The sequence below is a fragment of the Scyliorhinus torazame genome, chromosome 6, assembly GCF_047496885.1.
Source record: "Scyliorhinus torazame isolate Kashiwa2021f chromosome 6, sScyTor2.1, whole genome shotgun sequence".
In the NCBI taxonomy this organism is placed as follows: Eukaryota; Metazoa; Chordata; class Chondrichthyes; order Carcharhiniformes; family Scyliorhinidae; genus Scyliorhinus; species Scyliorhinus torazame.
The window spans coordinates 207645034-207662414 of NC_092712.1; the positions used below are offsets into that span (position 1 = coordinate 207645034).

At 44.0% G+C, this 17381-nt stretch overlaps 1 protein-coding gene across 1 annotated transcript in view; it reads right to left on the reverse strand.

The window, feature by feature from the left end:
- The window catches only part of nek10 (NIMA-related kinase 10), a 460338-nt gene that overhangs the window by 133946 nt on the left and 309011 nt on the right, over positions 1–17381 (reverse strand). The window contains exon 23 of the mRNA XM_072509340.1: positions 3745–3820. Coding sequence (XP_072365441.1) covers positions 3745–3820 — 76 coding nt within the window. The remainder of the gene's footprint in view (positions 1–3744; positions 3821–17381) is intronic.

A 17381-nucleotide genomic window follows, 5' to 3' on the forward strand; every position in this document is an offset into this window, starting at 1 on the left:
CTTTTCAATCGTTTTACATTGAAGTCAACAAAAAAGGACATTTAATCTGAGTACATTTTGTATGCATGTGTGGATATACTCAGTAATTATGTTTATGATTATATTCATGTCAGAAAATGTTACTTAGCAATTTTTTCTATTACAATGTAAATGTCACATTAATAATAGATTCTTGTGACCTATCCAGTCATCAAAACCACAATTTTCCAAACTGTCTCAAGATGAAAACTTGCCACGTTTTATTTTTCAATTTTTAAAAATTACAATTCTGATGATTAAAAAAAACTGCAGGCCGACTTTCCACCAGCATGACCCTAAAACAACATCGGCATATTTTGCCAGTTTCTTCTACAATATTTCTGTTTTTCAGTTCAGCTACTGCCAGGATTATTACTATTTTTACAACACGTTTCCCATCTGCACACTAGCAGGTTTTCACATTGTTATAAAGGTTTTCAAAATTTAAGGACATCTAAAGCTGAAGTCAAATTACTATTTGTAAGAAACTTAGATCTGCATTATTACTTGATACTAATGGATGAATTTCAAGAATATGGGACTGGATTGTCATGATGCCAATCGGAACAAGAGGACCAAATGAGATGGTTGACAAATGTACTAGAATTCTTTGAAGATTTAACTAGTAGAGTTCACCAGGGAGAAGCGGTGGATGTGGTTTATTTAGACTTTCAGAAGGCTTTCGACAAAGTCTCACATAGTAGATTACTACGTAAAGTTAAAGTGCATGGGATTACGTTAGTGTTTTAAGGTGGATAGAAAGCAGACTAGAAATCAGAAAGCAAGCAAAAAGTTGGAAGAAATGGGTCTTTTTCTGATTGGCAGGCAGTGACTAGTGGGATACTGCAGGGATTTGTGCTAGGACCCCAACTGTCCACATTATATTTCCATGATTTGGATGAGGGAACTAAATGTATTATCTCTAAATTTGCAGATGATACAAAGTTGGGTGGAGGGGGTGGGCGGTGAGCTGTGAGGAGGATGGAGAGATGCTTCAGCAGGATTTGGACAGGATGAGTGAGTGGGCATATGCAGTATAACATGGATAAATGTGAGGTTATCAGCTTTGGTAACAAAAATAGGGAAGCAGATTATTATTTGAATGGGTGTAAATTGAGAGAGGTGGAACTCAGCGAGACTTTGGTGCCCTTGTGCATCAGTCGCTGAAAGTACTCACGTAGGTACAGCAGACAGGATAGAAGGCAAGTCATATGTTGGTCTTCATAGTGCGAGGATTGGAGTACAGGAGTAAAGATGTTTTACTGCAATTGTATAGAGCATTGGTGAGACCACACCTGGAGTTTCGTGTGCCGTTTTGGTGTCCTTGACTGAGGAAGGATGTTCTTGCTGTGCAGGGAGTGCAGCAAAGGTATACCAATCTGCTTGGGATGGCGGGACTGTCATATGAGGAGCGATTAAGTCAATTAGGGTTATATTCATTGGAGTTTAGAAGAGTGAGAGGTGATCTCATAGAAACTTACAAAATTCAAACAGGATTAGACAGGGTAGGTTCAGAAAGAATGTTCCCGATGGTGGGGAGTCTAGAACTATGGGTCATAGTTTGAGGATAAAGGGTAAACCTTTTAGGACTGAGGTGCCAACTGGCAAGTTTTCAAGTAAAAGATTAACATGGAAAATGTGGAAAGCTCTTCAGATGAGTTAAAAAAAAGTTAATCTGGTGATAAAAGGGTAGACTACATTTCACACTATTGAAAAGGTAGCCCAGTATGATAACCAAGTGCAAATGTTTAATCTTTTATATTGCTTATTTTATTCAGCCTAGACATCTGTTGAGATAGCAGTTCTGATGTATTTTATTTACACAAGAGTTTTATGGGCTCTTGCTGAAATCCAACTGCTTAACCATTTTACAAGTGCTTAATTTTGTTAAGAGTCTGTTAATTCAGGCAATATAATGGGTTATTAAATGGTTTCCAACTGCTATAATAACGCTCGTGAGTTTTGTTCATAAAGTAGATAATGGGTTGATTTAAAACCCAAAAACCAGAGTCCCGTTTTGGGTGTGAATAGCGGGGTGTTCCTCAGCGCCTGTACCATCGAGAGCGGATCCACTATTAAACAGGACTCTTTTTTGGCCTCATCAAGGAATGCCCCGCTGAAGCCGTCTTTCCTCACTTCCTGACTGACGAGCTCAACTCATTAGTGCAGGAAGACATTTTTAAATGTTGCCCCGATCTCTTGACCCTTCACTGTGGTCTCTGGACCCTGCCCCCAATGCCCCAACCTACCTGTTAGAGGATTCTTGATCCCACCCCCCGCACCTCAGCTCATTAGGGCACCCCCAGGCCCGATAAACTGACACAGGAAACCTGGCACTTGGGCACTACCAGCCTGGCACTCTGGCAGTGCCCTGTCAGTGCCACTCTGGAACTCTGGCAGTGCCAGGATGGCAGCAGGAGTGACAGGGTACCACCCTGCCCAGAGCCTGACCTTCCGGGGCTTTCAATGGCCCGGGATACCCCCTAGATGCCATTACACCAGGCGCGGGCATTTGTTCCTGGGCCTCGGGGGCACTGGACGCAGACATATTTAAGTGATGTTGAGATCCAGATCACACGTCTTGCGATCTTGCAAGGTCCTCTGAGCATCACAAATCCCGCGAGAGGCGGTGAGACTGACGGCAGGGTGAGGTTCCAGATCGAATAGTATATAGATGAGTCACTAATTGCATTAGGAGCACTGGGCCAAGGCATTATGGGAACAGAGACAAACCTTTTAACTCTGGACTCTATTTCTGCCTCAGGCTTACATTTAAGTATTTGATGCAGTACTAAGGAAATTCTGCTCTGTTAAAAGTTCATTTTTTGGGATTCAATGCAGTTTGCCCATTTAGATAGACGTAAATAATCCTATATAAATAAGGAGCATGGAGTTTATTGGTGCTCGAGCCAACATCCCTCAGAAAAAAATAACAGGTTATGTGATTTTTCATTCTTTTGCTGTACCTTACTGTGAACTAATTGGCTGCCCTGTTAGCCCACATAACAATTGTAACTGCGGTTCAAAATGTAATCCTTTAACTGTGTGGCACTTTGGGAAATCTTCAGAATATGTTAAAGCAAGTTCTATTGTTTATTTGATATTTTGAGGAAGTCTTTCACTTGTGTGCAGTTCCACTTCCCAAATGAATCATTACACAAATGGATTAACTGTGAATTTTATTCTACTGAGCGTCCCCTTTATTATTTACATTTTAAATCACTACAATATAGCAGCACACCGAGTTGAACTTCATGCTTCTCCCTTTGTAATATTACAGTTGGCAACAGAGACCAAGAAGCAGATGGTCAACTTACTCAGAGACAAGCATAAGTTTACAAACCTCTCAAATCTGTAACATGTTTGGTGATTTCTGTAAAATAGGGTAACTAAGTACTGACAAATCGATCATGAATAGTTAGATGTGAACCTTAAAATCAAGGACTATAAAGCAGGTCTCCAAACAAAATGCCACTCAGTTTTGACTGTTAATTGTTGCTCCGACCAAATAACTGAAGCTGTACACAAAATTGAGTTAATGTGAATAAATTAATAGATACTACACTGCTATTTGACCAAATTAAGCAGCTTCTTCAAGGTCATATCAAAACTAAATTTGCAGTAAGAGAACTCTTAAAATGCATTAATTTTTATAAAGCACATTTATCCTATAGTCTAACAAGATCAAAGGAAAAAGCTATAGTTAAATTCCAGGTTTATGCTCACCAGGAATATAGTATAGTCCCAACAACTGAAGTCATCTTGCTGTTTTCTTGCTTTTGTTTTGCAAGGCCAAAATCAGCTATAATAGAAAACATGCAGGAATTAAACGTAACTAACAACACGGTACACAACAACAGTTAAATTGAATGCTGCAGTTTAAAATATAAATCTTGTTAATGCTATCATAATCACTGTGTTTAATAGAAGTTACTGGAAAAGTTGCTGGTGAAAATGCAAGTTCTAAGTAAGTAACACATATGCCTTTTTGAAATTGTTCTGTCCAAGTTATTTGTAAAGTGAATTTGAAAATAAAGGCAGAATCTAAAACCTAAGTGTCACAAGTAATAAGTGATTCTAGAAACTCTTCAATAACCACCTCAAGGTTGCAGACATTTAGACTGGGGTCTAGCACATATAGTACAAAGCCAATTTATGACCTGTAGCCCCCACTGACAGGTAGCATCTAAACCGGTGGAAAAATATATTCTCTTTTTCCACCAACGCTAAAGCCAGAAAAGATGTATGAGAAAGGGCTGGATTTTAGCAATCAAGATGGTTAGTTTGATTTGGGGAATTTCCCTTCTCATTGACCCGTCGCGGTAAAAAGTGCCCCGAAACATCTAATTTTTTCTCCATTGGGATTGAGGTGAGAGAGTGTGGGTTAGATTTGGGTCCATCGACCTCAGAAGCAGACCATAGATAGCCACAGGGATGGACAAGTGCCTAGGCAGGCTGGTAAAGAGACCCACCTCAGTTTTAGAAGTAATTAAGCTCTCAACCTCTCCATGGCCCCTCATACTCTCAATGTCCCAGCAATGCCAACTCATGCATCCCACGACCCCATGGTCTCTCACACCCTCTATGCCAAATCAATTTTAATTCATGTCCGCTGGCCCCCATGGTTCCTTATATCCTTCATGCCAACTCATGTTCCTCACCCATCCCCAATGGCCCCTCATACTCTCCATGCAAACTCAATGCCAACTCATGGCTCCCATCCTCTCCCATGATCCCCATACTCTCCCAGGACCCCCATACTCTCCATGCAAATTCCATAACTACTCTCCCTGTATCCACCATCAGCGGGTGTAATGAGGATGAAAAAATAAAAGTCTAACAATCTAATACAGCTCTCACTCCTGCACACTTGATAGTGAAGATAAACCCATTCATAAAGTAAATTCAAAGCTATTAAATATCCTGAAGTGGTTAATCTCTTATAAAAACAAACTTCTATTCAGAACTCACAGCAAAGACAGCTAAACCTTTAATAGACTCAATCAAATTGTGAACTTCGAGCCCCTACCGAGATGATTGTAGTTTTTTGTACTCAGCCAATTATTCATAATTACATAATGATAACCCTTGTGTTGAGAAAACCTTTCTTTACAAACTGTATTTTTCTTTTAAAATAATAAATATACATTTTTTTTGGCACTTGCATGCTGATAGAGATGTTTTAAAACAAGATCATAAGTTCATCTTGGAACTCTCAACAAGCATGACTCTTCCAAGAAATCACCCCATCATAATGGTGCACAGTGGGCTGTTTGTTTTGGACTGAAATCACTTTAATTGATGGGGAAAAGCATTGTATATTAAAGACAAAGGTTAGTGATTTACTGGAAATCACATGACAGAGGCAAGCTTTAAGTTTTGGGCCTGTTGCTTTTGAAATCAGTAAGTTTTGGGAATAAGCTGAGAACGAAGGTTGCCCTAACTCACTTTTTCCCTACTTTGCCTGAAATTCCATGTGTGTTTATCAACCTGCCTCCAGAGAATGCTCATCTGAGTATCACTTGACAGCATTTGGAACCTGAAAAGCTGAGACAAGAAGAATTGATCCAGCTCTATATTCTCCTCCACACCAAAGTATCTCCAGACATCTACTGGGATCAGCATCTTCACATGAGGGAGCTCTAGGTTGACAGCATCAAAACCTTGTGAACTTTATCTTTTATTTTATAAAGCTTATCCTCCAAAGCCCATCCAGAAACCCTATCTGTTTGTTGGTTGGGGTATTTTTAAAAACAGATAAATAATTCTACTTGCAGAGTACAATTGAGTGTACCAGTTCTTGCAACATGTTTTAAAAAATAAGTTTTGTTTTATAATAAATCAATCATTCGGAGTTGATTGAAAGAAGCCTGGTTAAGAAATAATTGCCTATTTTGGCAAATTAATTAAACTTTTAAACTAATGGTGCGACCTGTGGAGTGTATGGACTAGAGCAACTGCACACCCCTCCCATCCCAGTTGTCACACTTATCATCACATGACTTGATTGAAACGGCACAAATGGATGGTGCTATTTTTTTCTAACCCACACCTGTCAATTGAAGCAATCTGGCAGAGGGCCTTTTAACTCTCATTGACAGGCACAGGCTTTTTCTTTTAAGTTTAAGGAGCAGGAAATGTAAAAACACTTCAGATCATGATAGTTATCCAGAATTTATCTACAATTCAAGAGTGTTTATATCCATTCCATCAATTTGTGACTGCATGAGGCCCTTGCAACAGCCTAAATGGGGCCTGTTTGAACTCAGAACTAATATAAAATATCCCTGAATTCAGGTTTCTCTCGTGTAATTCATGTCCCACCCCCTTTCCTGTAACAGGAAGAATTCGATCTGTCAGAAATGGGGATGCAACTCCCACATCTGGGTCTTGCTCACCATTTAATCTGATCCATAGTTTTAGTGATGTACACAAGTAGCTTCCATGTTGACAGTTAAATGCTGAAAGGTGTAATTACAACTACGCTGCCACTGAAACCAACAGCATGCTTCATTTCAGTCAAACAAGAAGAAATAGGGACTGTCCACATCTGTAGGACCCGCCCGCGAACCAATCTCTTAGCTTAGAGATGCATGCATACAGTATGGATGTCTCCACCATTCAAGTTGCCACCCTTCTAGTGGGTGAAAAATGCTCACCTAGAGAGAAGACCCACAGTAGGCCCCACTGGGAGAAACAGGCCAGGAGCCACAGAGCCTCATGCTATGCCAGTTGCGGCAGCCCCTGGTACTCCAGTTGGCAGGGAAGGTGGTGAAGTTAGAGGCCCCCCACATCACAGGCCGGGTGCCAGTCACTGATGAGAAGAGGGATGAAGAATCTTGTATAATCTCGAAGGAGCCAGAGGAGGAGGAGGGTGGCAGGAGAGGGTCAATGGTTAGGCTCAATCACTGGGGATGCTGTTACACAAGGCAGGTTTACACTGCTGCTCCCATGCGCTGTCACTTCTCAGTGAGGATCTGGGAAGATCATGTGTCATGGGTGCCATTTCCCCCCCTTCCTCCACCACTCTGGTCCACCTTCACACCTGTGAGACAGGTTAGAGACAGACCGGACTTGTGGTGCAAAAGTGTTTAATTGTGACTATTTACAATATGTGTGTCCTTCTTCCTAACTATCTACTCCCTACTACACCCGTGCCAACGTAAATGCCATCTATCTTTCTTCTCTTTCGCAGCCAGGTGGGGGTGATTTAGAAGGGCTAAGGTGTTCCAGCATGGGCCCCATCACTTCCTTCTCTATCCGGATGCTCGCTGGCCCCTGGATACTCCATGGGATAGAGGGGGCTTGGAGACCAGCCCTGATCTGAACCATGGTGTCAATGCCCTCAGCCATAGAGCTCTGTGACTGTGTCATGTCCCTTAGTGAGCGAGCCATGTCCCTCATTGCCTCGGCCATGTCCCTCTGGGGCCTGTGACATAGCTCTCTGTGACTGGCTAAGGTCAGTCAGCGTCTGGTCAATGCTCTCAATGCCCTCAGCCATGGCCCTTTGTAAATGGGTCGAGCTCTGGAGCGCCGCAGCAATGTTCATCTGTGACCAGGACATGTCCGCCAGTGACTACGCCCTCCTGCCTTGCACCTCAGCCATGGATAGCACAGTGTGTCCCAAGTCTTGGATGTCCTGACACATGGCCCTTACATCTTGCCCCATGCCTTCCACCGTGGTCTCCACCCTTTCAGTGTTGGCCTGGCTGCCATGCACTGTCGGCACTATCTCCTGAACATAAAGGAGAGTGAACTCCTCCAGCTGTCATTGTAGGTGCTGCAATGTTGCTGACACTCCTTCCTGTAGATTCTGGCTGTGATTCTGCATCTTTACCAGCGATGGGATTATCTTTCCAGAACCACAACATCTGCCTGGGTGACAGCTGTTCCTGGGATCAGGCAGCCCTCCGACCGTCCACTCCTTGGGGAGTCTCTGCCTCCACCTGATGTGCTGTAGCATGTGTGTGGCGCTCACCAGAGGATGACCCAGGACCTGATCACTAACGTTCCCACCGAGGTGATAGTCTCTGTGATGGTGGATGGTGCAGGTGAAAGCAGAGCTGAGATGTTGGTGTCTTCCCCGGAGTCATGCTTCGGTGGGTTCTGAGGACCTGGATGGGGGACAGCGAACATGGATGGCCCAGCCTCGCCTGTTGGGCATCCTGCAAGACAAAAGACATGGAATGTGTTCCTGGGGGAAAACTGGTCTGTGACAGAGGGGCGACTCACTTGCTATAGGGCCATCTGCATTGCATTGGACTCTCACTTGTTTGGCGCATGTTGAACACCATGTCAGGACTGCCCTATCCTTGGCCCCCCTCCATGAGTTTCAGGGCCCTTTTCTCAGAGGGGGTATGGACTCAAATATCTTGGATGTCCCCTCCAGTCTTCTAATGCTGGCGATTATGGCTTGCTTTATCCTTGGGGACACAGAAAGGACATAATGAGATAATGAGATAATGGTGAATTTTAGGAGGGCAAAGCAAATGACTGCAGATGCTGGAATCTGAAATAGAAACAGAAAACTCTGGACAATCTCAGCAGTTTGGACAGCATCTGTGGAGAGAGAAGGGAGCTAATGGTTTGAATCTGGATGACTCTTTGTCAAAGCTGGAGAGAATGGATATAGGGTGAGATTTATACTGTTGTGGAGGGGCGTGGAGCAGTGAAGCTGGATAGAGGGACAGAGATAGGTGGAGATTGACAAAGATGTCAAAGACAGAAAGACAAAGGGAATGTAAATGGGGTGATTAAGGCTAAGAAGAGTGCTGATATCGGCACATAAAGAGATTAGAATGTGTGAATGGCGGAACAAAGGTAAGCAGGAACAGGGAACAGGTAGGGTGGGGGGGTCAATGGTGAAGGAAAAACAGATCGATGGAAGAAATGAAAATAAATAGATAGAAATAAAAATGAGGTGAAGGTGGAGGAGAGAGTTCACAGTCTGAAGTTGTTGAACTCAATGTTAAGTCCGGAAGGCTGCAACATGCCTAATCAGAAGATGAGGTGCTGTTCCTCCAGTTCGAGCTGTGCTTCAGTGGAACATTGCAGCAGGCCAAGGACAGACATGTGGACATGTGGGCAGGACGGTGAGTTGAAATGGCAAGCAATAGGAAGGTCTGGGTCCGGCTTGAGGATGGGCTAGAGGTGTTCTGCAAAGCGGTCACCCACTCTAATGTGGAGCAGCAATGAGCAATAGACCAGATGGAAGGAGCTGCACGTGAAGCATTGCCTCACCTGAAAAGAGTGTTTAGGCTCTTGAATGGTGAGCAGGTAAAGGGGCAGGTGTTACACCTTCTGCGATTGCACGGGAAGGTGCCGTGGGAAGAGGGTGAGGTGTTAGGGTGATGGAGGTGTGGATCAGGGTGTCCCAGAGGGAATGGTCCCTGCAAAATGCTGACATGGGGAGTGTGGAGATGTGTTTGGTGGTGGCATAATGCTGGAGTTGGCGGGACTGGTGGAGGATGATTCTTAGAATGCAGTGGCTGGTAGGGTGAAAAGTGAGGACAAGGGGGACTCTATCTAGGTTCTGGGAGGGCGAGGGTGAGAGCAGAGGTGCAGGAGATGGGTCGGACATGGTTGAGAGCCCTGTCGATCACAGTGGGTGGAAAACCACAATGAAGGAAGAATGAAAACATGTCAGCGTGGCATCATTGGAACAGATGCGACGGGGGCTCTGGGTGAATGGGATGGAGTCCTGACAGAATGTGGGGTGTGAAATGCTGTAGTCAAGGTACCTCTGGGAGTCGGTGGGTGTGTTATTGATAATAGCGGATACTCTATTCCAGAAATTGAAATAGAAAGGTCACGGAAGGGAAGGGAAGCAAAGTGTCAGAGGTGGACCATGTGATAGAGGGGTGGAAATTGGAAGCAAAATTAATACATTTTTTCAGGTCTAGATGAGAACATGAAGCGGCACCGAAATATTCATCCAAGATACCGATAAGAGTTATGGGATGGGGCCGGAGTAGGACTGGAACAAGGAATGTGCCAAATAACTCATAAAAAGAGAGGCAAAACTGGGACTCATGCGGGTATCCATCGCCACACCTTTGGTTTGGAGGAAGTGAGACATGTTAAAGGAGAAATTATTCAGTGAGAGAGCAAGTTCAGTCAGATGGAGGAGAGTGGTGGAGAATGGGGATTATTCAGGCCTCCGTTCCGTTTCCAAGATTCTCCACCTGCGGCAGCATGTAGTCTCTCCAGAACGGAGAATCCAGCCCATTATATACTGCAATAAAAATATTATGGCAGGGAACAAAGTGCAACCAAATGTGTACGGCAAAAAAAACTGCAATCAAATTTTGCAATGGTAAGCTCAATTTGAGAATGCAACTTCAGGAAGTCAGGTCAAAAGAAGTGGTCCATCTTTATTACGAGTGAAGTTGCGTGTCATCCACAAACATTTTTCTTCCTGCAAGATAGGGCTTGATGTGCCCAGGGCACACTGGCCTGTCAATCCAATTTATGCCAACTCTTGTCAAAATGAGTCTCTGTGGAATGGCCCCACTTAAAAGCACCTCCAGTATGCAAGGTTCATTACTGAACTTTACTACTGTTTTGCTTTCTCTTTTAGTGCTATTTAAAGTTCATCCAAAAATAAAGCCTATGTCCTGAATTTTTCGGCTGACAGGGTCTTGATTCTCTTGATCTGAAGATTCATCGGGGTACACATCCCTGGCAACTCCGACTGTCCCGCAGCCGAGTTACGTTTCAATGAGCATTGATTGGCTACAGTCGGGACTTTGCAAGTTGCTGGCCAATCTAATTGGCTGACAGTTCTCCAGTCCCTGCAGTGGGTAGAAGTAGTTCAAGATGTCAGAGACTAAGTCTGGGAACAGAAGACCCAGGTAAGTTCAAGGGGTCCCAGGATGGGGAAGGTAGTGAAGGCCGGGGGGGTTGTGAGGGGGGGGTTGTGAGGGGGTACACGGGGTCTCAGGGGAGAGGTTGGGGTGGGGGGGTAGGTGCGGAGGCCACCTTAAGGGTCAGGGGAATCATCTAATTTCAGAAGGGGGCTTCTGATGGAGGCACCTCCCTTCCCACCCAAGATGTAGCTTTGTTGTATTTTGCGCTCCCCCACAAATGTTCAATCCTACTGTCAGCAATTGGCTATTTAAGTGCCTCAACTGGGGCAATGGCAGGCCTCCTGTCCGAGGCCTTGCCCATTCCAATGTAAAACCGCTGTGTGATCAGGGCAAGCTAGAAATCGATGGAATCCTGTCCCTTCAATTTTACGCTCCCCTCCTCACCCCTGCCTAAAAATCTGCCGGAAGGGGCACATAAAATTCTAGTCTATGTAATAATTTGAACCAATGGGCATTGGCCTGGTGATGTGCAACTGTGGAGTCTCTTGTATTCTCCAGTGAATTATTAACCATGATTGGGAGTTAATTGTTAAACCTGGCCATACTAGCTTTTATATGACAGCGAATAAAGCTGCAGGTTTTGGTTCAAAAAGTACTTGGTCTATTGAAACTGCCATCCATCCATGAATACGAATTAAGTTATTATGGAGAAAATTCCTGAAGTGTTCCAATGACTTTATTTGACCAATATTCTGCCATGTAGATGGATGGTCATGTACATTTTACGTTTTGTGCTTATGCTGTAATTTTCTATTGTTTTAGAACCAATACAGAGAAATTACATTGCTGACATGTTTCTTCAGTACCATTTCCCATTCTTTTCCACCTGTGAATTTGGGTAGACAAATTTCCTGGCTTGTTTCCAGCAGTAATGAGGCAGCTTTCTGACTATGGTCAGGTCAAGCAATTGACTTTCACTGGATTTTTTTCACTTGTACTGAATAACTAATTGAAGAATGATGAGCAACTTTTGTGCCTTCCTAATTAACTGTAAACCTTGCAAAATACCATTCCACTTAATACTTGGAAGGTAGCCCTGTGTTATCTTTAACAGTTGCATTTAGCAATTTGCATTCTTTCAACACAACAATGCCACTTCAAACAAATCATATAAATATTTTTTATCTAAATGCCATTTAATCAATAAGTAGAGTTCAGGACAGAAGGCAAATGCATGTTGTAGCCTAATGGGCTAAGCCACGGGCAGGATTTTACTTCCAGCAAGCGGAGGTGGAGGGTGGATGTGGAAGTAGGTGTATCTTCTGTTTCTGCCCAATCTCCGACCCAACAGCAATTTAACATCAGTTGCAACATTAATTACCTTGACATTGGACTTCTGTCCCCATCCTCAGAGGAAGCCCTGCCTTAAGGAGCTGTCCAACCAATTGAATGCCTGGCAACTCCTTGGTTGCAGCAGCACCTTAAGCAGTGACCACTGACAGAACTGAATACAGTCCCAAATAACATTCTGTGCCAGAGCTGAAGGCAACGCCAGAAAATCTCAGCTCTCATGATCATCATATGTCTGGCAAATACTTCATAAAACTAATACATTGGAAGAGGCTCACATGAACTAGTTACCCTGTTCTTAGACAATAAGATTTAATTCTAGGAGTGAATTTTGTTTCAGTGAGAGTTAAGATACAAAGTCCAACCTTGGCCCTCCTAATCATAGTAGGCAGGCAAGCAATCAGGCCAGAAAGCAGTTGAGTTAGCTAAGCTTAAAGGTGGAAAGTCAGGAAGAGTTTGAAGAGTTGTAATTCTAAGGTTAAGAGAGGTCCAATGTTCTACTGACATTTGTAAAGAACACTGCTATGTAATTAAATAGTTATGTCCCTAAGGCTAGTAAGTATAGTATTCAAGTACAAAGAAACCTGTGCAGATATCTCAACTGAACTAGAACGTGAAGGAAATATGACGATGGCCACGTACAGAATGCAAAAGACACGATCACGAGTCAATCTATTGGAAGAACAAGTCAATTGTAAACTGTTAACTTGTCAGTGACCTTGAACATGAATTTCATATAATGCATGGTCAACTCAGACTGAATCAGTTTTGTTATACTACAATACAAATATTCTAGCCAAAGTTGAATTACTGCAAAGTGTTTGAAGTACATTTGCACTTCCAATAATTTATTTTTGAAAGTTTAAGATCTCTACTTAAATGTACAATACAATTTATTGTTTTAAACTAAACTTAAAATGCATTTGCTAATTTCAATATTTACCCTAATGAAGAGATTAGCACTAATTTAGATGCTTGATTGAAGTAGTAACAGATCATCCATTTCTATTTAGATTCATCTTTGATTACTCCAGCAACAAAGTAACTAACTTCACTCAGATTGTACTGTGATTGTATGGGGAGAAAATATTATTACTCTTGATTGATGCGTAAAAGAGTTCAAATGCAAATTAAATTGGGATTCTTTTAAACCTCAGACATACATGGTAGTAAGCCACTCCAGCCTGTACTTACATATGAAGCAAAAGGACACCATTGACATATTTAGACTAAATATCAGAACCTCTGAGGTACACTGCATATCCACAGAAAGCTTTCTACCCGCATCTATTCGATCATAAAACATTATGCTCTAATCTTAAATTTTCACCTTTATTTAGGATGCAAAATTAATCAAAAAGGTTTGTAGTTAAGACATACTTGTAGAAGTTTTATTTTTTCAAAGACTTTTATTGATTTTTCTCCTCAATAAAAATTCAAATGATTTTTTAGGAAAAAATAGAGAGCAAATGCACAGAGATCAGAGACAGAAATTGAGATTAACCTTTCAATGTTGGAACGAAACAAGGGCTTCCATTTACAGAGAACTGCATCATGTCTCAGAAGTGGACCAATGTTCATCTCAATGAATTACTTTGGGTGCAGTTGCAGTTTTTTGTAGGCAATAGAAGTTTAATAGAAGTTTTGGGCACAGCAAGGTCACACAAATAACAATGAGATTTGTAAAAAATTTTATCTGGTTTGGGTAGAATTGATTGAAGGAGGAATATTGGGCCTCCGGTTTTAATGTTTTAGTATAAGAACTAAGGGCAGAATTTTATGGAAAAAAAACACCAAAGTGTAATTTTTCAGCCTGAAAATCGGTGTGATTCCTGCAGGCCCCGGCGGCGTGAGTCGGATGGCAATTTTCATGCACTTAGAAAAAACAAATTTCCCCACGTGAAAAATGCGGCGCCTCTGATTTATCCACCCGAGGGACATCGGAGCACTTCAATGAAGGGGGCTTCATTTAAACTGCTCCACAGCACTTGCTGACATTCAAACCAGGAGGATGGCAGTACCTGCTCCTTGTTTCATGGAGGGGGCCATCATCTGTATGCTGGAGGCCATGGAGGAAAGGCAGGCAACAATATATCCTTGGGCTGGCAGGAGACCCTTCAGCAAGCTGACAAATCCTGCCTAGGAGACGTAGCAGCACTGATCAGTGCCAGTAGCCTGCACAAGAGGGCAGAGGGGCAGAGTAGCAAGAAAATGAATGACCTACTCCGTTCTGTCAGGGTAAGTGCTCCTGTTCTCCTCTCTGCACTCCACCTTGATGTAAACGCCCAGAATGTCGACCCCCAGCAACTGATCTCCCACAAGCTTCATCACACTCCCCGTTACTTCACATCACAAACCCTCCCTGCTTAAATAAAATAACCATGAACAGTGTGAAGAATAAATAAAAATACTAAAACATTTACCCAAATCTTGCATTTGAATCTAGACATGCAGTACCCACACATGCCAGATATCGTCGATATCTGACCTGCCAGGCAGCTCGCCATCATCCCCATTTGTGTTCCTGCAGGAGAAGCTTGCCCACAATTGCCACGAGTGAGAGAAGATAGGTGGTGGGATGCGCAAGCAGACTCCTTTCAAGGAGAGAGCCCTAGGGCTCACAGGGGAGCAGAAGGAGCGGGCCTGTGCTGAGAGCGAGGTGGGCCTGCGAGAGAAAAGTGAGGAGCCACTGCACCTTCACCCAGATGACCAAACTCAAATGAGTCCTGCGTACTCCAAACCCTTGACCAGACCATTTACTAATACCATCTTCCTTTCCTTGCAGGAATATCACCTGAACAGCCTGGCCCATCCACCAGCAGTGTCCCAGCATCCACCCTCGACATGACCTCAGAGAATATGTCCAAGGAAGACACTGGAGAAGCATCACGAGTATCACCCACACCATCCACCATCATAGGCACACACACTTTGGTGGGTAACCTTAGCAGGCACAGGCTTCGGTGTCACCATCTGGTGATGACCACACTCCTGTGACGCACATCAGGTGGTGGCAGGAACATCCCAGGAGTCAGAGGTCACCTGGATCCCACAATACAGCTGCACCCCAGCCAGGTGCTGTGCCTCTGGATACGTTTGCCCCTCAGCTGCTTGAGATGCAAAGGCAGAGCCGGGAATAACAGGAGAGGGGTGGGGTGGGGGTGGGGGGAGGGGGGAGGGGGTCAGCCGAATGGAGGAGTCCCAAATCCTTCTATCTGAGGAGATGTTGCTGCCAATGTGTGGCACCCAGGACAACACTGCAAGGGTGGCATCCACAGTGGAAAGCCTGGGGCAAGAGTTCAGATCTATGATGGGAGAACTCCAAAGCATGGCTCATTCCCTGAGGACCATGGCTGAGCGATTCAACTGTCGGATTCAGACAATGGTAGCCTTCAGGACTGGCAGTGCCAAATGATGTTGAGGCCTCTGGAGCTCAGTCCAGTTGCCCCTGCATCCCATAGAGTAACCCAAGGACTCACGAGCACCTGGAGGGAGGAGAATCCACAGGAACACATTCCAGGGTCTTCCACCAAGAAGACCCTGATAGTGACAAGCTAAATTCAATCCCTCCTTCCTGAGACTGGCACAACTTAAGTACAGCGGGCAGAACAGGGTGACGTGACAACACCAGTGTCACTCAAAAGTAGGCCAGGCCCTCCAGATTCCAGCCCTCCACAGGATGGCCGCCAAGGACATCTCAGGCAACATAAGAACATAGGAACTAGGAGCAGGAGTAGGTCATCTGGCCCTTCGAGACTGCTCCGCCATTCAATGAGATCATGGCTGATCTTTTGTGGACTCAGTTCCACTTTCCAGCCCGAATACCATAACCCTTTATTCCTTTATTCTCCAAAAAACGTCTATCTTTATCTTGAAAACATATAATGAAGGAGCCTCAACTGCTTCTCTGGGCAGGGAATTCCATAGATTCACAACCCTCTGGGTGAAGAAGTTTCTCCTAAGCTCAGTCCTAAATCTACTTCCCTTTATTTTGAGGCTATGCCTCCTAGTTCTGCTTTCACCCGCCAGTGGAAACAACCTGCCCGCATCTATCCGATCTATTCCCTTCATAATTTTATATGTTTCCATAAGATCCACCACCCGCATCCTTCCAAATTCCAATGAGTACAGTCCCAGTCTACTCAACCTCACCTCGTAATCTACTCAACCTCTCCTCAACCCTCCAGCGCCAGTACGTCCTTTCTCAGGTAAGGAGACCAAAACTGAACGCCAGGTGTGGCCTCACTAACACCTTATACAGTTGCAGCATAACCTCCCTAGTCTTAAACTCCATCCCTCTAGCAATGAAGGACAAAACTCCATTTGCCTTCTTAATCACCTGTTGCACCTGTAAACCAACTTTTTGCAACTCATGGAAGTCAGCAGGCCAACCTCCACCTCTGATGTGCATCCTGGAAACACACCTAGATGTAGTGGGAGGGTACGTGGGTCTAAGGAATTGTAGTAGAGCTTGGGCATGGGTGAAGTTAGACACAGATAGTTGGGCACAATGTCAGCTGTCAAACTTGGAAATGTCACGGAATTAAATATTATTGTTCATAACCACCTTGACGCCTCCAATTCATTAACCCTCCTTCCAGTGGCATTGCGCTTCTCCCCATCGAGACACAGTTGTTCTCACTGGCCTTCAATTTCCGCCAGACTGTTAGTGCGAATGTTTCAATCGCAGTGATAGGACTCAGGAATGATTCAATTGCAGTAAAATGGCCAACGGCTGAATCTTAGGCTGGTTACCATAAGGCCATAAGACATAGGAGCGGAAGTAAGGCCATTCGGCCCATCGAGTCCACTCCACCATTCAATCATGGTTGATTTCAACTCCATTTACCCGCTCTCTCTCCATAGCCCTTAATTCCTCGAGAAATCAAGAATTTATCAACTTCTGTCTTAAAGACACTCAACGTCCCGGCCTCCACCGCCCTCTGTGGCAATGAATTCCACAGACCCACCACTCTCTGGCTGAAGAAATTTCTCCTCATCTCTGTTCTAAAGTGACTCCCTTTTATTCTAAGGCTGTGCCCCCGGGTCCTAGTCTCCCCTGCTAATGGAAACAACTTCCCTACATCCACCCTATCTAAGCCATTCATTATCTTGTAAGTTTCTATTAGATCTCCCCTCAACCTCCTAAACTCTAATGAATATAATCCCAGGATCCTCAGACGTTCATCGTATGTTAGGCCTACC